This window comes from Mytilus edulis, chromosome 14, assembly GCF_963676685.1.
Source record: "Mytilus edulis chromosome 14, xbMytEdul2.2, whole genome shotgun sequence".
NCBI lineage: Eukaryota > Metazoa > Mollusca > Bivalvia > Mytilida > Mytilidae > Mytilus > Mytilus edulis.
The window spans coordinates 10,437,915-10,460,679 of NC_092357.1; the positions used below are offsets into that span (position 1 = coordinate 10,437,915).

The window sequence follows — 22,765 nt, forward strand, 5'->3', positions numbered from 1 at the left end:
GCTTATGGTTTTTCTCAATGACTGCAGTTTCATGGCATATGTCTAAAGATGTTTACTCAATTCCCCGTCTATTGGTTATCATGTGTTAGATACTATTAAATCTTAGTAGAGCAATATATTTCTGTTAATCATGCTGTATCAGTTAGATTTCGAACCTTGTTTTTTTTTCTATTTTTACATAGTTTATTATTGACAACCACTATTTGTGCTAGACAGAATTAAAATATATGAAAACAAAGAGCAAATAATGTTATCGATCAATAATTTTTGAAATTATTTTTTTAAGGCAGGAAATACTGCGCTTCATATCGCGTCCAGAAAAGGCAACCGTCAGACAGTCAAATATTTGTTGAACAAAGAGTGTGATCCCCATATACTTAATAAAAAAGTAAGTACTAGTGACATTATATCTTTGTTATGGATAATATATTGAAGTCTTGGTTTAATTTTTATTTTACAAAATAAACCTTACAATGCTTTGTCAACTTTCATTCACCTTGCCCTTTCCTTAAGGTTTGACAATTACATTTCCGAGAACAAACATATCACAACCACAACCATTCCTCTGTGTTTACGTCCGAAAAGCTTTAACCGCATTCCCGTTATTAGAGAGCTCCAAACTAGACATTTGAATGACATGGATGTAACCATAAGAAACATTAAAAGCTTAACGACAAACAGGCCGTGGAGGATCATCTGTGTCTGAAGGAGTTGTAACCATTGGTTCGTCGTGTAGTGAATTTCTCAACGAAGGAAGGTTTGAGAGAGGGTCATTACTTTTTTCCACTGTTTTTCTAAACCGTCAGCCAGTAGTGTTCTATTTAAAAGAACATCAACAATAATATTCTCCTAATAATTTGCTTTTAATCATTTTTTGTAAAATATTGAAATTAATTTTTTACTTTGTTTGTAAAGACACACTGTTTAAATTCTACATAACGTAACAGTAAATAGTTATCAAAGGTACCAGGCCTATTATTGTATACACTAGACGAGCGTTTTGTCTACATAAGACTCATTATTCCTTTGTGTCAGTCACGCTCAGATCGTAATAGTTATAAAGCCAAACAAGTACAAAGTTGATGAGCATTGAGAACCCAAAATTCAATAAAATTGTGTCAGGTACGGCTAAGGTTATCTATGCTAGAATAAGAAAGTCCTAAGTATTTTGAAAAATTCAAACTTGTATAATAGGGGTTTTGCTTCAACCTAAAATATATCAGAAAAAAAGGCAGCGACTAATAATAACATGATTGAAATTGCAATGAAGCGTTGTTGTAAGAACGCGTTTCAGTTTATCCGATAATTTAGAAATTGTGATAGACATTTATAAAGCAGTTCTTAATTTTCTGTTATGTTCCAAAGAGTTAAAATCAAATATATATAATATGTCAGGGTGAAAAGCCAATAGATGTAGCCAGCAGATACCCGGACATACTAAAGCTATTAAAGGTAAAATATAAATATTTCTCCTTTTTAGTAGTTTTTAATTTATTGACTGATCCTCTGGTATCTTTCATCCTTCTTTTATTAAAAACAGATATTTTTAAGAGTAGTGTATTGACGTCATAAGACAGTTTAACAATTGGATACAAATGTATGATTCATTGCAGGTAGTCGGTTATGGCAGCATTGTCTTCAATGCCTCTGTGCATATCTTAAAAACTTGGATATATAGAAATGCTCGTTTCAAATATGAGACATTTTCACATAGTTAGTTAAAGGAGTTTATTTGATAACCCATACTGTAGGCCTTAAACTTTTTGATACAATGTTGGTAGAATTTGAAAATATATAATTGTTTTACCTGTTAAACCTTTTCAGCAATAGTGTTATTGGTGGTGTATATGTGATGTCTTATGTCTGAAATGTTGGTGAATATTGCTAAAGCTTCGTCTTGGCAAAATTTTCAAAATGTTTGATAGCATACTCTCGCCCACAAACATTTTCCCTGTAATTCTCTGAACACCATATTCCTGCTTTTCAACCAAATTTGCAGTTAACAAGGGGATGAGTCATATACAAAATAAAAAAAGAAAGGTACAAACATTTTTCGGAATAGGATTTGAGATTTTTTTTATATATAATGTAGCACACCCCTACTACCTTTTTATCATGCGGCTTCTCAAGGTAAAGAATCCCTTTGTCTTTTCACAAGTTCTTTAAGAAAAATGATCCAAAATGTGGGATATATCAATGACCATCAACAATACTTGATAATTATTAATAGCTATTTCTAGAGAGAAACTCATCTTCGTTGTTGCTTCACAAGATTTATTTAACCTTAAAATAAGCAGTTTATGTATCTGTATAGAAGGCAAGTTGAGCAATTTGTTTGCAAATGGTGAACTCATCCTTGTTTTTTGAAGCTGTGGATCAAAAATAGCAATTCCCGTATCTTTTAAAATAAGGTTGTCTGTTTATTTGCTTATTGTTTTAACAGCTGTAATAAATGTGATGCGACTTTTCCTGATTGATATACTCTGTTTATACAATACATATATTTGATAGCTCCGTATGTTTTCATCTATGCTATATGATTCCCTGCTTTCCAAATCAGCACAAACGGCAAATATCAGTCACTTGTTTAAAAATGAAATGTGTCCAATATCGATACACAGAAATTATGTGTGTATACCCTTCTTTGAGTTCCTCAGTTTGAGGTGCTTTAGGAATATTGACCATATGTATGTACAAAAGGTACATGTGGTATATGCAACAGTTAAAAGGAGACGTAGTATCATTGCTAACGACAACACTATCCACAAATAAACGTTAACTATAGGACAAATCGTTGAAAACGTGTGTTAATCTTAATAAACTAAAATTGGATATTTCTGTCTGAATGTTCTTTTTTAGGAATATGGAAATACACTTTTACCTGGTGAGTATCATATACCTCTAACTCCATGAATCGTATGGGTTGTTAAATCAAATCGGTTATTCTGGATAAAGAAAGTATAATACAATGACACATTGAAATCAACACTTAATAAATGTCCTGCATATGAAGAGCGTTTTCGATTGACCTTCAAAAGGAACGCTTAAAAGCCATTTAATTGAAAGCCAAAGATGTATAAGAACCGGTACAGTTGAAAAAGACAGAAAAATTGTAGCCGAAAATACCTAATGTAATATGTGCACGGGGGAGATAGAAAATGTTTTTTTCTTATTCAAAATTTATAAATGGACAATTTAAGAAATTGTGGTTAAAATCATGTCAATACCGAAGTACTGACCAATGCGCTGATACAATTATCGTAAAATCATTGTCAGCAATAAGGGTATTAAAAGAAATAACCTACCAACTCACATACATTATATCTCTTGATATTTAGTAAACATGACTTGTAAGAATAAATTGAAACATTTTGACAACTCTTATTTGTTTGATTATGTCGATAAAAACAAATGTTGTCTTTTTTCTTATTTCTGTTGAGCATTATTTTACTTGTTTGATTTGAACTTTTTTTTTCTGTTATTAATAAAAAGCACACCAATCCTACATGTTTTCGAAAGTGTTTAAATGATACCTTATTTAAATTATTAAATGAAAATGTACTTGAATTACAATTAAGTGAAAATATTTTTAGATGCTCATATCTTTTCAATCTTTCACATACTGATCGTCGGGTTGCAAATTTGAACTTATATTTTTAAGGCTGGTAAATGAATGAGCAAAATAAGAACAATACTTCAACCTTAATGTAGTGATTTGAAATAATAGGAATGACGATTTCCTAGTTCAGTAAACATAGTTCAGATAATAAAATCATATCACAAATCATGGATTACTTTGGTAACATACCATTACGAAATATTTATTTTATTTCGTATGTTTTTTATGAAAGTTTTACAGATTTCGCTGATTTTGTTGTTGACTTTTTGTTGGATATTCGGAATCCTTTAATAAGTGAATTGTCTCTAACACCTACTTTTCTTGTCATTATTTCATAAAATACATTTAAAAAGCCCGATTTTATAAATCTTATCAAATCTCTGTTATTTATTTTATAATTTTATTTGATAATAAAATCTGATATGAGAAATCTTAAGGACAAAATTGCGCGCAGAGAATTTGTTTACAGTAAATTTCAAAAAGGAAACGCAAAGTGATTCAAACGTGCAAGTGCATCTTTGTATAAATACATGATTTTCTAAAGGACACTACACTCAGTAAAATGCAAAAAAAAATAGCAGAACTTATCATAATTGATATTATAGCAACCGGTAAATGCTTGTGATTTGAGATTCCCAAGCACTTCTACATCTAATAAATTGTCAGATTTAAATCAACTACAAAATTCAAGCCCATTGAAGCTATCATAGATACGGATAGGCCGAGCCCCGTTTTATGGTTACAAAGATATAGGATTCAAGCAGTAGTGCTAAAAAATATATAGATATGATTTACTTTGTGTCAAACTTATTTGCTGCACCACCGTTATATATCAGGTCTAAACATATTTTGAAAGTTTTTGAATGAACATGTACAGACTCATATAACTATTTTAAATATAGAACTTACATTTAGATAATTGAAATTTAGGTCTTCCAACTGAAGTTAAAAAATTTGATAAGAAATCAGCCCATGTATTCTCTAGTCTATTGAAAGAAGAAAGTTATCCCCACTTTGAGTCAAGACTTATGCTAGCTGGCGAACAGGGCACAGGGAAGACAACTTTAGCGAGATATCTTGTCGGAAAACGGCCTACCAGATTCAGGATTTCAACCGATGGGATAGAATTATACAATGGTCTTTCATACATGGACCGTGAATCAAAGGATTGGCTTGGTGGGCTGCAAGGTAAAACTAAATCTTTTTATACAAACGCAGGACATACAATATACGGACGTATTCTAACTGTCTATATAGTTGAATCCTGTTAAACAATATTAACGTTATACATCATGGTTCTGTTTTGTCTATTTATGTGAGCCAAGTTATGTCAAGTGTATAATTTATACATAATTGGTTTACTGTCGCAGTGTTGCAATTAAAGTGCATTAGAACTAGCAAGACAATATCAAGACTGTAATGTCGTACTATAGATTACACTTATTGCAACATTTGACAAAAAAGGCTATGACTTGAAAATGTTGAACAAATATTGCCTTGTAGCCAAACCATGTGCATGATTATTACATTACTACATTTTCGATAGTCCTCTTCTTTTTAAAGATAGACACATACACTTTCACTGCTTTCTCTAGCAAAGGCATCAATATATAGTGTATGTATAATTTTGAATATTTTGTTTTGACAGAATAACATGAATTATTCACTAAATACTATTAAAGCATTCATTATTGTTACACGACGCTGGAAACTGCATGACTCTCAAAACATCTGGAATTTAATGTACATCACAAAAACTATGTAGCTTGAGTCCCTACTATACTAATTTATATTACAAATGAGTAGAATGTTTTATTATTCGATGTGCACACAATTATTTTGCAGTATATTCGACAATTATCTTTACTCATTATGATTTATTCTTTTATTTCGATTTTTGAACAATTATGTTCTGTATGTGTATATTTCATAACTTTTTAGGTATGTCTGTCTTTGTAGTTGCAAATTAAAGATAAGGGATGGCCTGAACAATTTTACGCCCTTCAGTAATTAAGGATTTTTGAATATGGGCATTTGTAAGTTAGATAAGACATTTTAAACAGCTGATGATGATAATGTCAAAAAATAACTCATGTTAAAATATACAGGAAATATATGTCAATGTAATAACTTAACATTATTTACATGATAAATACCCCGACTAAATAAACAGCATGAAATATAACAGGTAAATAAATCTTAATTTTTTAATGATAATTTCAATTTTTTATGTAGATTTTTACAGTTTTGAAAATGTATATCAAAAATGTGATCACAGATAAATGTAGTTTATTTGTGTTTTCCACATATTGTTGATATAAGAGTAAAACAAATATTGGCTAAAACACTTGCATCCTTAGCGTTTGTCCTCCAGAAATTGGTGGCGTCAGTCATCATGTCAGTACTTGCTAACCTTTATACTACAACGGGCCGATTATGACGATCGACGTTGCCTATCCTGCCATAAAGACTGGTTTGGCAGACTAAGTTGATATGTAATTTTCAATGGGCCGATATGACCGAGAGATAAGATGAATAAAATTAAAAAAAAAACACATTGATTTAAGCTATAAAAGCCTATAATGACGTTCTGTCAATGCCCTTTTATTCTCGTTCCTTTTTTTTTATTTTGGCTATTTTTATGACGTTACGAAGATGTAATACATGTAAACTAGCGCAATGGTTTCCATATATTTGGTAATCATATCTTATTTATGTTGTACGTAAATCAATCCATTTTTTTTTTGTGTTATTGTAATGATTTCAGATCCTTTATCAATAACTCAGGCCGTGTTCGAATTATTAACCCATTATCAAGACTCAAAGCATCAGAAATATTATTAGTATATCGTTTGAAATATGCCTGAAATATTAGCCACTGGTATTTTCTCAATCAAAGATTTCCTCTTCTATGCATGACTCAAATATGCGTTCGGTAAATTAAAGTGTTTGGCTAGTAAAATACTCTGCAAAAACAAAAGAAAACATTAATCTGCAATGTACCAACTGTAATTTATTAGCCAGAGCCGTAGTTGTGAAGAAGTATCTGCATGGTAATATTGGGTCGTCATCTCTATCGTGCCTTCTTTTCATTTTATTCGCTCCTGGCCTTTTAAATTAGTTTATCCTGATTTTTTTTTTACATAAATTGTCATTAGCTTTTTATTTTAGGAAACGTGACTCATCCAGACTTTTTTTCACTCAAAACCCCGGTCCTTCCTTTTTTTCCAATATCATACTAGCTCCCCTCCCTCCGGAAATTGAAGCTTTCTAAGCATATTTTAAAATCCTATATTTCCCTTTTCATTTTAAAGTGCTGCAATCACCAAAATGGCTTTCATAACTACGATTTATGGTTTATTTGAGATATTATTACAAATTGAACGTAACATTAATCACTTATGTTAACTTGTTTCGTGATTATCAATTTGGTTTAGGACACAAGACAACAGTATTCTAAAAAACAATCTGACTTTCCAAGACAATTGAATTCGGATTCGAACGCACCTGAAAACGAGATTTTGATGAAAATTGGTACGCATTTATATAACTCGTTTGAAGCATTAGAGTATTCAACACCATATATCAATAATATTTTATTTTACTCCCAAAGTTTATGTCGATCACGTGATAAAATCAAACCGCAATTTTGAGGTAGTTTTTGTTTTATTTTCGATAATATTGCAGTAATCGAACGTTGGTTGATCAAAGCAATGTAAAATGACGGATCCCTCTTTTATCAATTATTTTCATTTATATCCCTACGGACAAAAACCTTAACCTAATTCACACGAATCATTTGAACATATACAGCCTAATTTAAGTTACATAATAAATTATGAGTAAAATATCTTACTTGGTTTGTAAACATGATGAAAATTATACATATTGTAACTTATGAATCATCACATGATATTTGATGTAGCTGATCATACAAGACGTGTATGATTGAATGAAAATAACACTTCAATAAAAATCATTTGTACTGAAATTTGAATTGATTACACATATAACATATTATTATTTTCTGATAACATGATGTCTCTTGGTTATGATTGTTGGACATTAACATGTAAAAAAACGAATTATAATGAAAAGCAATTATTAAACATGAGATCATAACTGTTACATGTAAGTTGTGAGTAGTATATAGACGCTGGACAATGTTTATACTATTATAGTTCTAATTGATTTGCATATATCAATACATGACTTGCTTTGGTCAATTGAAAATGTTCGCTTTGTTTGCACTTCGACAAACCATCTTTTCGAAACTACTTTGGTAATATTCACTGCATGCACGGACCCTGTATTGTTAGCAAATTGGGACAACAAAAAACACACAAAAAACATAACAGTTGCTTCTATTCTAAGGCATTGACATGATTTAAGCTTCGAAAATAAATTAAATGAACATTAAAAAAAAACTTCTGCGAAATTTCATAATGATTTAGCTCTGGTTAATTATAAGTCATTTGCGAATTTCTCTTAAAAATTTACTTTATAAATCTGTAGATTCATATGTATTGATATTCTTACAGCCTGAAGCGCATCCGAAGAGTTTCCTGAGTACTGAAGGTGTTAGAATATCAATATCTACGGATCTAAACGTATAATTTTTTTAAGAGTTTATGGAAATTCAACAACCATCACCCAGGGGATTATAGTCTTTGAAACAACGTGAGTTAACCAATCAAAACCCTAGTTGTATACTAACTGTAGGATACACACCGATAGAACAAATTGTCTTTAATCCTACAAATTAATATGATTCCATTATAACTATCAATTTTAGATTTCTCCTTAGAAGAAATACTCGTTAGTAGATCCCTTTTGAAAGAAGAAAAAATAACGAAACAAAACAAGCTAGATGATACAACACCGATCAGTCAAGATATACCAGTCGACGCACAAATAATATCATTGCCGGACAGCAGTAGAAACCTAAGACTTGAATCAAAGGACACATTGATTTCCGACACAACACGAGAATGGTCAGAACATGATGGTTTGTTATATTATAAAATTTCGTATGATTACCTGTATATGTAGTTTTGTCATTTATTTCGTTGGGTCAAATTTTACTGATGTACAGACCTTTATTTCTGTTTCATTTCATACACAATTCCTTAGGACTTTGCCAGAAAATATCTTTGTGTCTTTGGGAAATGTTTTTTTTTCTTCTGTAAGATAGTAATTTTGAATTACGGCAGCATGTCAAGTTGAAATAAGTAAAATTGGATTTCATTTTTCTCATGCAACCTTGTAATATTCAAATGGTGAAAGCAACCTACTGTGTGGTGATCAAGAAATTCGAATTCATATTGGTAAAACATATTATTGCCTTATTAAAATTAATTTTCTCTAATCGATTGCTACAATTAACAACTATGATTTCTTAAATTGCAAATATAAATTTGGTATAATGGGAACGGGTAATCCGTCAGATAGACAACAACCAAAAAGCAGAATGAAAATAATACAAGTAGAAAACAGAAGTAATACTTATTTAAAATTTTACCTTATTTTAGAATGAAAAGGTAAAACACACTAAAGAGAGGTCTAATGACAGAAACAATCAAAGTTTTTCGCGTGAAATTATTTATATAAGAATATCTGTTCTTCGTCCACTTAAAGCATTGTTGTTCAATTTTTATATAAGTGGCATTGCGTGTTGAATGTGAAAGCGGTCCACAAAAGTTAAGCTCTTACTAGATAAACCTGTTTATGGACAAGACTGTGTGAAAGAGAGACTAAAAATACCAGAGGGACAGACAGAATTATATATCGGAAATAAACAGACAAAACCATGGCTAAAATGAAAAGAACAAACAGACAAACAAAAGCACACAAGACACAACATAGAAAACTAAAGGATTAACAACACGAACCCCACTAAAAAACAAGGGGTGATATCAGCTGGTGCTCCAAAAGGGTCAGCAGATCCTGCTCCACATGTGTCACCTGTCGTGTTGCTTATGATATAACAAATCCAGTAAATAGTCTAATACGGTAAGTTACATTTAAGAAAGGGAAGGGGATTGTAGTTACAACGTAAGGAACATATCCGATGTCATTTGTGAAACGGTTATTCCATAACGGTCAACCAACACGTGATTGCGTCCGTAAAATTTACGAAGAGATGATTTCAACTTCACCTTTTGGAACTCTTGATTTGATAGCCTCCTTGTGAGCAACAACCCTCTACCAAGACAATCATGATAGGAAATACTAGCACGAGAATATCGTATCAATTGGGAGATATATACACCGTATGCAGGTGCTGCTGAAATGTTGCTACTTAGAAATGGAAAGTTCACAATTGGTAAGCTGAAATCATCTCTTTTCTCGTTAAATTTTGTTTTCAAACAGTAAATGTATTATAGTTATACATTGAAAAGTCAGTCCCTCTGATCAATGGACATTATGTAACTATATGTATTTTTCTTGGTTTCTTTTGATTTCATATATTTTTTTGTGATTTTTTTTTTAGATTTTAGACAAACTTCATATTCGTCAAATGACGGAGACCGTATCAATGACAAACCAATTGATGACTCAGACGGTTCTGAAGCGAGGTCAAGTCTCACTGGTGAGATGCATATACATACTGTTACTAAACCTGGAGTTGTCAGAAAGCTGAAAAATATGTTCGGGGTTTCGAAACAAGTCAAAGAAGTCAAAGTGTCAATCTCAAAAGAAAAGTTTTTAGAAATGTCTTCTAAAGTTGGGAAAAAGCAGTTGCACAACAAAAAAATAGCACCAATAATCATCTGGGATTTTGGAGGGCAAGATGTATTCTATTCAACTCATCAGACATTTCTGACATACAGAGCTATTTACATGGTAGTATTGGATGGAAGCAGAACACTAGATGATCTCTGTCCGTATGAAAAGTATCTTCCTGGAAAGGGTCAACATAAAACAGCAAGAGGTATTAATACATACATTTTTTTTGTAGTTGTTAAGATTAAAACACCAAATTACAATATAGTTTTTCATAAATATATAAACTAACAATTGACATTTTTAACATCTTCAGAACTTATTTCATTATTGGAGAATTTTAATTTGGAATGGAAAGCAATTACGTCTTTGATCAGTTTTCACCAATGTATTATTCTTTTTTTTTCATGTTTATTCTTACAGATTATCTACTATTCTGGATCAACACCATTGTAACATACTGCAAGGGAAGTAATCAGGGATTTCCTAAAATTATGGTGGTCTTAACGCACAAAGATCAGGTTAAAGCTGTAAGTATACTTTCAATTGAAATGGTGGAAGGTTTTGACTTTGATTCATATTGTTGTTACGTAAACAAATTAATAAAGAAAGAAGAATAATGTCTTTACTATTGGCATAAACTAACTGCTTATTGTTTATACAATAGTTTAACGTTAACACATATTTGACCAAATATGATCTTAAGTTATATTCCAAACTTATAATTGCTTGTTTTGTAAGGAAATTGTTTTATTTCATATTTAGGTTTCCTAGTACATACCAATTTGCATTTCTACTAAAAATGAAGGGAAGGAAATAAAACAACAAAAAAATACTAACAGGGTCTCCATTTCTCCAATTATTTTGTTTTAATAAGATAAAAATAAGTGTTATAATTTCAAATTTCTTTCTTTGAGTAGGGATTTTTTTTAATTTTCCTCGTAGTTCAGTATTATTATGATTTTCCTTTTTCCAAATATACATGATATATTATACAACATGATCTGGCTTGAATAAATAAAATAACACCATACTAGCGCCACATCTGTATGAGGCAGGCTTTGTATTTGTAGTCATCATCACCATTTTAAAATGTCCTTATACAGGCAATTGTGTGATTGTAACTTTGCATTTCCTAATATACCGATAATTAATAATTGCATTAGAAGGAAGTGGTGGTCAAAATATAAAGTATAACGTAAAAATGTTCTCTTGTGGTATTTTTTAGCATGATGTTGAAAAAAGACGACATGAAATATTTGCTGAAATCAAGAAGATGTTTCAACAAACGCCATTAGAGCAGCATTTGGTGATTGAGGATCAGATATTTGTCAACGCTAAAGACGAACATGATCGAGAAATGGGGAAGATAAAGAAGATTATCATGAGCGAATCAGAGAGGCAACCAACATGGGGTGAACTACTTCCGAAATGCTTTATCCCTTTAGAGTTAGAATTTGCATCGTTAATCAGACGCAACATTCCCTTGATAACCCTAGAGCACCTACAGAAAATAAACGCATTGCAGCCTATAAGACCGTTGTCAGAAGTTGAGTTGAAGGTTTTTCTGAAATTTCAACATTCAATTGGCAAGTTACTGTACTTTGATGAACCTAAATTGGACGACCGTATTATTTTGTCTCCAACCCTTCTCATTGATGCCTTTAAATCAATTGTTACAGACAAGCAGTTTTGCAAAGGAGACCAAAAAAGAGAAGAAATGTGGGATGCAATGGGAACGAAAGGCATGGTTTCAAAATACGCAATAGACGGCGTTTGGAAGAGAAAGAAATATGCAAAATTCAACACAGACAAAGATTATCTGTTAACTGTTATGACCCATCTGGACATATTGGTAGAACCAAAGAGGTACGATACTAGCCGAATGCGTATACCTGCAGACTTTTACTATGTTGCAAGTATGGTACGAGGTAGTGATGATTCCGGATACCTCCATTCAGCCGACATCACACAACGAAATATCGCCATAGCTTTTCAATCGACATCATTGATGATACCTCCTGCATTATCCTTCCGATTTATAAGTTACTGCTTATCTGTCTGGTCGGTAAAGAGATTCAGAGAGACAAAAAGGGAAATGCTGTTCCACAGGTCAGGAGTGTTCACAATTGATCCTTCCTTGGATTTGTATATACTTTGCGAAGATGACAAGATTTCTGTCCGACTTGTTCATGCCAGAACAAACACACTCATAATGAGGGATCTTGCTTCCAGTATCAATGAATGTTTAACATCTGCCTTGGAAAAAATAAGTCAGCTGTATATAAGAACCAGCAGTGATCAGAGTGACAACAGTGACCCATCCTTTGTGACCAGGATATGTTGTAACTCACCAGATAAACCATGCATCTTACCATTCGAAAATCTTGCATATGTCGACAAAATCTGGAAATGTCCTGCTCATGGCATTGAACACCCAATACACATTATCAAATCGTGGATACCAGGAAAGGTAAGAATCGTACCAAAATACAATTAGATACAGAAAACAAACAAAAAATATGTTGTAAACTGACATATACGACACAATCATTTTGACAATAGTTAACTACTTAAATAATGCAAATATAAAGAGATGAATAAAACACAAGTCAGTACAATATGATGATAGAATTCTTTAACGAATTGAGCGTATATAATTACATTATGTTCATGTATGTTTATTGTCATTCAGTTAGATAAACATTCCTTTAGTTATGTATGCATACACTTTTGTTATGTCTGTAACATTGCTAAAATATGTTTAATTTTTCGTAATAAACAAAAAGTATTTTAAAACTTTCTATCTTCAAGCATGTAAAGCAGAGATATGTATTTGTATTTCTAGCAGGAGGAGGACGGATGTGAACCGGGGTGTCCAGGTATTGTATTATTATGAATACATACTGTTATGTTCTTTTAAAATCTCATATAAATTCGTGGTTTAAGAGATTTTATAGTCAAACGGAATGGTTTTCTAAATGTTAATTAATTGAATGTAATACAATGCGCTAGTTTCTCATTCTTTCTTCAACAATATGAATTGAATTGATATAATTGGAAAGAAAATCGGTTTGCATTTGTATTTGAAATGAATGAAGCAACCACCTTATTTTGAGGTAACACAATAACAAATATGTGTTAAAATAATGATCTACGTTTCAATTGTAGTTGGACAATGGATTTTTGATCAAATAAAAAGCATATACTCAAAAGACAAATATATTACAGACGTAGTTAAAATCAACTGACATGACTGTCGTATTTAGTGTTACTCGTGCATCATACAGAGTATCACACGGGTTATGTTCTTCTCATATATGTTATGATTGTAAAATACTAAACCTCTCACGGAAATGATTGTGCCTGACATTCATATGATGAAGACATACTCTTTCAATCAGTTTAATTGAAGTCTGGAGCTGGCATGTCAGTTAACTGCTAGTAGTCTGAAGTTATTTATGTATTATTGTCATTTTGTTTATTTTCTTTGGTTACATCTTCTGACATCAGACTCGGACTTCTCTTGAACTGAATTTTAAAATGCGTATTATTATTATGCATTTACTTTTCTGCATCGGCTAGAGGTATAGGGGGAGGGTTGAGATCTCATAAACATGTTTAACCCCGTCACATTTTGCGCCTGTCCTTAGTCAGGAGCGTCTGGCCTTTAGTAGTCTTGTATTACCTTTAATCTTAGTTTCTTGTGTACAATTTGGAGTTTAGTATGGCGTTCATTATAACTGAACTAGTATATATTATTGTTTAGGGCCAGCTGAAGGACGCCTCCAGTTGCGGGAATTTCTCGCTGCATTGAAGACCTGTTGGTGACCTTCTGTTGTTGTCTTCTCTATGCTCGGGTTGTTGTCTCTTTGACACATTCCCCATTTCCATTCTCAATTTTATCATAGTAGTATATTAATATTAATTATTTATAGTTATGTACATGGTTATAGCATTGCTTATGTCATTGGATACCGGAATCAATATATGTCTTATGAATTACAGCTGCACATTCATTACAGATTTGCTTTAACAGTCTAATGTGTGTGTAAATCTTTAGGTCACGTCTTCTCAACTGCGTCAGTCTTAAAATAGTTGGCAGTTTGGTTTGTTCAGAGAAGCGTATAACTATTATTTTTAAATACATAATACTACCAGCTTCCGATTGAAACCTCCCATAGGTGTTCCTTGACAACATAGTATGTAAAATCAAGTAATGTACAGTAATGCGTTTCTTTTGTTCTTTATTGTCTCTACAGCAGTCCTTGAATTCTTTATATAACTTTTAACTAGGCAGTCATTTTTTCTGGTGAACGATTTGTTTTCATTGACAATTTTGTGTATACATATTTTGTGTGAAAGAGTGGTCTTTTTCATGAGAGGTTATCCATATCAGGTTCCAAGTGAGCCCTCTGAAAGCAATAAAGGCAAAAGTAGTATACCGCTGCTCGAAACTCATAAATCGATGGAAAAAAAACAAATCGGAATTACAAACCTAAACTGAGGGAAACACATCAAATATAAGAGGAGAACAATGACACAACAGAAGCACAACATTAAAATGTAACACACACAGAAACATTCTAATAATTAAAAACCAATTGTTCAGAGAACAATTGAAGGTCTTTCCACCAGTTAATATTTATTTTGATATTAAAATATTAAAATCAGTCTAAAATGTCAGTTCATATGGCTTTATGATGTATAGATATGAATTTAAAGCAAAGGTCAAAATCTAGAACGTCAAATTAACCTATGACCTTGACCTCAATTTGAAGGTCACAAACTGAGGATATCAAATCAAAAGACCCTAGGTCTATAATACGTATGGTTAATAAGTTATATCACTTTACACATAATTTTAGATATGATAGGGGCAAAAACTCCCATTCATTGTCTACGCACCCTTTCAACTAAAATTTTTAAGTTACGACATGTCGCAACTAACAATTTAGTCAACATAATTTGTCGATATCTTATACGGTTTCTGGAAATGAGTGAAATAAGCCTAATTCAAAAATTAGAATATGACCTTGACCTTTGACCTTGACCTAATTTTCATTTTTTTGGACCAAGGACCTCAAATCAAAAGATCCTAGGTCTCTATCACTTATGGTGTTCCAGTTTAAAATACATTTCAAAATTTCAAATACAAAAGGGGAAATAACTCTCATATGGAGCATTCATATTGCTTCGGTCGAAAATGGACAAATCATGCGAAGGATATAACGAGCAATTTTATAAAATAAATTTGTCGTAATCTCTTACGGTTGCGAAGGAGTCGTGATCACAAGGAAAACAGTGTTTGGGGAGATAACTCCTACAAAGAAAAGTATTCGGTTACGCAGGGTAAATTTCAAAAGCGCATGTTCGATATCATATACCAAATATCTAAGCGACATATTGCGAAACAAATATTTATCGCAAGAACAAAATTAGGCGGAAGAAAAAAAAATAATCAGAAGAAAAACAATAGGTCTTTCCACAGAAAAGTGGAAAGACCTAATTAGAAAAAAATTCGATGAGAATGACAGAAATATCATCAAAACTAAATAAATGAATCTGGGAGAGAGAAGTATCGTGACACGTATTATAGCAATGCGAATTCACGCTCAAATATAAAAGGGGACAAACGACAAAACAGAAACACAACATTAAAATAAAACACACACTGAAACGAACTTTGATAAAATAACGGCCATTTTCCTGACTTGGTACAGCAACCCTTACCATATTGATAAATGACTAAAATTGATGGGAAGTTAAACACCATATTTTTTTTAATGAGTTGGACCTGGGCTCAACATGTCGGGCACAGAGAGGTATTTTAACACAGTGATATTCGAATTATGCCTCGAGTATTTGTTAATCATCAGTTTTGCATAAAATTAACATGTTATATTTGTGTTTGATGCATACTCAAGTGGCACTCAATTTTTTCATGTGCAGAAACAGTTTTACAGTTATTTCAAGTCACATTACCAAATTTACACTTTTCAGTCATGATCGTTCAACTTTGAAACTTTTTCTTCGTGTACATGTATTATTTTGTGATTAATCAATCTAAGATGAACTGCTAATTTTAAGTCAATGATATTTGTATGCCAATTTTTTGACATTTACAAGTTTTATTTCAATGGATATTACAATGTATTAACGTCTTCATGGTTCATTGACTTTGAAACTTTTACATAGTTGACAAGTTAATGCTTGAAATTAGGTTTGTTTAAAAGGAAAGACGTATAATAAGTCAATGCTATTTGGTATTCAGTTGTATTAGCATTTGCATATCTCATACACATGGAGATTTGTTTGCCAAGTCCCTCATTCATGGTTCATTGACTTGGATTATCTACATGTTTGATGTTCAAGTATTGCAATGTTAATATAAACATTTGCATCGTCAAAAGTACAGAAAAGGCGAGACACATCTCTGTAATAACAGTTTATAAGAAGGAAATAAAAAAGGGGAAAGTGTCAAAGCAACACCATCCCAACCATATATCAAACAACAGACGAAGGGTACCAATGGGTCACTATCATATTTTAACCTATTAACCTATTATCTTTTTTATAGGTTAACTATATCTCAGTATGCAAACAGGTATGAAGCACGTCTGGTTTATTGTTATCTCTTTTTTCACTAAAAGTTGTATTTGCTTTAATCCCTATATAGTTAGACTCAACCATGGAAGTTTGACTTTAACATTTTTATATTTATATTTGATACCTGCAATCTCTTTATAACAGTTACAAATGAAGAGTTTTTGAAAGAGTTACCATCAGACCTACATCTACGTCGGTTGTCGTTAATGTACAGCACCAATGACGTCAGAGAACTGGCAATACATTTAGGATTGTCGGCGACAGACGTTAATGTCACAGTCGACACAGGGGATCAAACATTATGGAACTTTGAAGTTTTTCGACGATGCAGGGATAGCAATGCGGTTACATTTAAAGAAATAGCAAAAGAAATAGAAGCAGCTGGAAAGGGAAACATCCATACACTTTGCAAGGTTAATATTTGTAATGAAACATTAACAAAACCCTGTTGCTTCAATCGAATATCATCTCTAGTTCTTCAATTCACCCTTTTCAGGTTCAATACAATGCCAAGAACCGCATTTTACCCCTATGTTGTATTTTTAGCCCTGGTGGCCATTTTGGTTAGTTGACCGGGACACAAAAAATACCTGTTCAAAGTGAAAAATATGACGTTGTTGTACAATCGTTTGTTGTGCTTGTGATGTTGCCAATTGAAAGGGGAGTTTCCGTTTAGAATTGTTCTCGGAGTTACTTTAAATGGGGATCATTTAAAAAAAAGAAAAATAACATTGCAATAAATTATGCGATTCCAACAGGGTAGCACTAAAAATACTAATATGGTCTCATATTTTTTTTATAATCAAAGGTTGACACGTGAACGTTCAAAGACAATAATGAAAAGACAAATCAAAATTTCATTGGATTTTACACGCAATTAAAATTGGGTTATGTATATAAAATCAGTCATTATTTTTTTGTAAATGCAAATTACCAGAAGAAATATTTTGTTTCCTTTAAATCCCAAGGCATCTTCATTTCAAAATTACGTTCAGATACCGACAACAAAATCCCACCTCAATTGGTGTTCATATGTGATGAGACACACATTATTTAATGACGGTCATGTAATTATGTCTCACTTGTAAATGATTATAAAATATTAAAATGTAGTAAACAGTTCAACAATGACAGCGTGTAATACTATCAACAGTAGTTTACTTATTTGTATATCTATGTTATAGATGTATAAGAGATAAGTTAAAGTAACATACAACATCTTAAACATTAGAAAAATTTAAGAGCAAGATTTGCACAATTTGAACAGTTGTACTATACGTTATGATTGTATTTTATATATGATTGTATTATCTGACAGTTATGCAATCAAATTAAAATACAAACGGGGGTTTTGGTCTTATAGAATCGTACCATATACGAAAACAGTTGATTTGTTTATGCATCATATATAATGTATTTTGTTTTAAATATTTGTATTCTCATCTTTTACAGCTTGTGAAAGGTGATTTTATTGGTTATGGTAAGTTCTACGAATCAAAATATATAGTTAAGATTTTATTAAAAATCATAATTGTGGTTGATCAATATAAACTTGAAACAATCCCTTTCAGAGTTTCTCGATTGTCATATCATGAAATGTTGCCTATTACCGGGTTTCTCATTCCAACACGATAGTAACCACAAGTGAAGCTGGTCCTATATATATATACAGTTAACTGTATCATCTCAGATCACACTTGGTGCCTACAGTGGCCTGTGTCCTTAGTCTTCGATGTTGACCAATGGCTTATTCTGTGGCTTGTTGATAGTCTAACACTTTATTGTGTTATATTTATTGTGTTCATTAGACTTGTTTTTGTTCAACGTAATCAGTACGATATTTAACGTTTGAAGTTAGATTCCAAACAAACCGGACATATCTTTATAATATAGTTAATTGTAACCTTAGTTTGCAATTAATAAATATTGAAATGTGCATTGTTATTAAATGCAATATCAGTATTTAGTTCGAATATAATCTTAAATCAATCCTAGTTCTATCTTATTCATTCAAATGTGACGGTTTTTTTTCAGTTTTTTATGATCTGTTTTACAAATTCAAATTTTTGTCATTTTTTACAATTTCAAATATTACGTCCCTTGGCGTTGAGGTTTAAACTTATTCGGATGTGTCTACTTTTCGGGTTGTTTGATCTTTTGGTCATCGATGCTGCTTAACTTTGTACTTGTTTCGGTTTTCAAATTTTGGTATCTGGGCGTCACTAGTAGGTTTTGTGTGGACAAAATGCACTTATGGCGTATTAAAATTTTGAACTTGTTGCCTTTTGTTGGCTGTTGTTCGTGTGTTTCTTTGTCAATTGTGTTCTCCAATTTATTTATATAGTCCTGTGATGTTGTGTGGTCATTTTGATGATATATTTCACATGGCCACCAAGAAGGGAGGTTTGGCATGCCACAAAACCAGGTTCAACCCACCATTTTTTCTTTAAAAATGTCCTGTACCAAGTCAGGAGTATGGCCATTGGTATATTATTGTTCGTTTCTCTGTGTGTTCCAGATTTACGTTGGGTCGTTTGTTTTCTCTTATTTTTGAGTTTGAATTCACATTGCGATAAGACGTGTCACGGTACATGTCTTTACCAAATTCTTGTATTTGGTTTTGATTTTATATTTTTTATTCTCGTAGGATTTTGTCTGATGCATGGTCCGTTTCTGTGTGTGTTACATTTTATTGTTGTGTCGTTGTTCTCCTCTTATATTTAACATGTTTAATGCGTTTCCCTCGGTTTTGGTTTGTTACCCCGATGTTGTATTTTGTCCATGAATTTATGAGTTCTGAATAGCGGTATACTACTGTTGCCTTTATATATCCCAAATTTACGAATGTTACCACCTTATCTGTTCCTTCGTATGTTTATTGTTAAACCAAATGGAGATATAGTTTGCGACAATTCTCCATAGGACACCAAAAAGATACAGAAACATCTATGGCAAGAAAACGAGATAAAAAAAAATAAATATTTGTCAAATGTTGACTTTAGAAAATAAAAAAAAAGATGTATATGATTGGATATAGATACATTGTGAAGATGTGTAACATGTACATACATGATTACACTAGTATAAGTCTGCATACAGTTAAAACAATCATTAATCTTCCCAAAGTGCTAGAATATATCTTTCTTCATCATATCTTACGTATAATTTGACATATAAACCATACTAAACATATTGAATGGAAATTAAAGTATGAAATGAAGACTAATTCAGTAGTTTTTAATCCTTGTATATAACAGACAGGGAGCCTGAGAAGTGGGATGTAGTACCTACAGAGGAACACATTGACAGACTGGTTCCATTAGTTGGGAACAAATCTCTCCAATTCCTGATCGAACTTGGCATGGATTTCCATACATGGGAGCGGATAAGCCACAAGCAATTTGAAAGGGATTTGGTAAGACTGAACAAAGATATATTAGAAGAATGGAGTAACAAGTTTTGTCGGATGCACAGTCTAAAACCAACCTTGAGGACCATTGCTCAGTCATTTAGTAACATAGGCAAAAATGTTAAAATTGTGGAAAATGCGTTACTAGATTTGTTTTGACTCATTTGATTCTTCCACTGTTACATCTCTATGTATTTACATGAGAGTGGATATTGAATTATTTGTAAAATAACCATATTCAATTTGAGAGATTGAAATTATAACAATTCAGTTGACGACACACTTGCCAACATTATATGTACATAGTTTAAATTTTACTTTTATACAAATATCATAGCAAGATTAACATCGTGTATTTTAACTGAATTATGGTATTTATACTGTAAGATACTAGTTGGTTCCGTTTCCTGTACAAGTTTCTTTCATACATGTTATTGTTTTCCTTTAAGCACACAAATTTCCTAAACTGGTGATATAGAAGATTTTGATTTACAAAGACGTGATGCAATTAATCCAATAAATGTCAATACAATTCTGGATGTGTGTATATTTTTTTCTAAAGTTCAGAATGCACTGTTTTATCCATTAGTAGATATTTGTGTTTGAAAGTATCCTTTAACATTTATTTTAAAGAGTTTAAAGCATTTCGACTTACTTCAAAATAGTACCCATCTATTGTGTGATCTATAGAAAAATGTTTTAATCGAAATTCAATGCAGAGACAAAATTCAAAATTAATGTTTTAAATATTTAATTTAATTATATAATGATTGATGCATTTGTTTATCTTTAATAAGTTATAATGAATTCATAGCTCATGTATCTGTCTTAATTATAAGCATTCTAACAAAAGAAATGATAGTAATGCCTCCTAGCTGATGTAAATTTTTGAGATATTTTGATTTGATTTTATCCTGTTTACATGTATTTATAGTGAGTTATATATTTTTGTAAAATGGAAAATACCAGAAGAAATGTTTTGTACCCTCATCACATCAAGGCATTTTCATCTCAGAACATTACGGATTTACACCGACAATACAATCCCACATGTTTTTTACCTACCAGTAACTGTGAGTTCTCTAAGATTTTTACTGTGTGTATTGCTTGTTTCTTTTATATTATATTATTGTTTGTATATATACCCCACCATGGCTGATTTCGCTAGCTGTTTTTCTGCTTTGTATAGTTCTAAAATAAATTCAGTCATTTTCAACTGATTAGTATATGTTTTTTTTATTATGTAATCCACTGTATCCGGTTAGGAGGAGGGTGAAGAGCTCATACGAATGTCGAATCCCACAATATTCTGTATTCGGCCGTCAGGAGCATGTAGGACAGTGGTTGTCGTGGTTTGATTTTCTGTCCGTAAAATTTACGAATGGATGATTTCAACTTCGCTATTCGAAACTATTGGTTTAATAGCTTCTTTATGAACAGTGATCCTCTATCAAGAATATCATAATAGGAAATACAAGCACGGGCATATCGTATCAATTAGGAGATATATACCCCGTATGCAGGTGCTGCTATAATTTTGCTACTAAGAAATGGAAAGTTCACAATTGGAAAGCTGACATCATCTCTTTTGTCGTAAAGTTTTGTTTTCAACCGATCATCATTGTCAATTTCTAGATGTAAGTCAAGATATGAGGCCGACTTAACTGTATCTGTAGTATCCTGTATCTCTAGTTCGATAATTTCCCAAGACAATGCCAAAGATAAACCTTAAATGAACATAATAGTTCATTTCAGACAAAAAGATTCATATTTGTACGATCGAATCTAAAGATATACAGCAAACCGAAATAGTCAAAATTAAAACAACAACAAAAAAAAAGGATTCAATGAAAAAATCAAAACAGGAAGTCCGTTTTCAAAAAAATTGAACTAATTGAGCAAGTAATATAAAAAAAGAAGATGTGGTAAGATTGCCAATGAGACAACTATCCACAAAAGACCAAAATGACACAAACATTAACAACTATAGGTCACCGATAAGACAATGTAAAACAATTCAAACGAGAAAACTAACGGCCTTATTTATTTAAAAAAAAATGAACGAAAAAAAAATATATAGCACATAAACAAATGACAACTACCGAATTACAGGCTCCTGACTTGGGACAGGCACATACATAAATAATGTGGCGGGGTTAAACATGTTAGCGGGATCCCAAACCTCTCCTAACCTGGGACAGTGGTATAACAGTACAACATACGAACGAACTATAAAAATCAGTTGAAAAAGGCTTAACTCATCAGATGGACAAAAATACAAGTGGACGTGGCCGGGTTCTTATACATCCCGACACAAAGAGACACAATGAACATATCTGAGAGTACTCGCAGTTATCTGATAACTAGTTCAAAGCCACTAACAACTAATAAAAATTCATGCA

At 32.0% G+C, this 22,765-nt stretch overlaps 1 protein-coding gene across 1 annotated transcript; it reads left to right on the plus strand.

Moving 5' to 3' along the window:
* Nucleotides 1-289: 289 nt before the first annotated feature.
* On the plus strand, nt 290-21,573 carry LOC139502514 (uncharacterized). The gene is made up of 12 exons (XM_071292000.1): nt 290-388; nt 1,396-1,452; nt 2,860-2,884; nt 4,550-4,807; nt 8,415-8,627; nt 10,113-10,553; nt 10,769-10,875; nt 11,574-12,818; nt 13,197-13,227; nt 17,099-17,367; nt 18,407-18,434; nt 20,212-21,573. The coding sequence occupies exons 4-12, from the start codon at nt 4,648-4,650 to the stop codon at nt 20,520-20,522; spliced, it is 2,805 nt and encodes a 934-aa protein (XP_071148101.1). The 5' UTR covers nt 290-388; nt 1,396-1,452; nt 2,860-2,884; nt 4,550-4,647; the 3' UTR covers nt 20,523-21,573.
* The last annotated feature ends 1,192 nt before the right edge of the window (nt 21,574-22,765 follow it).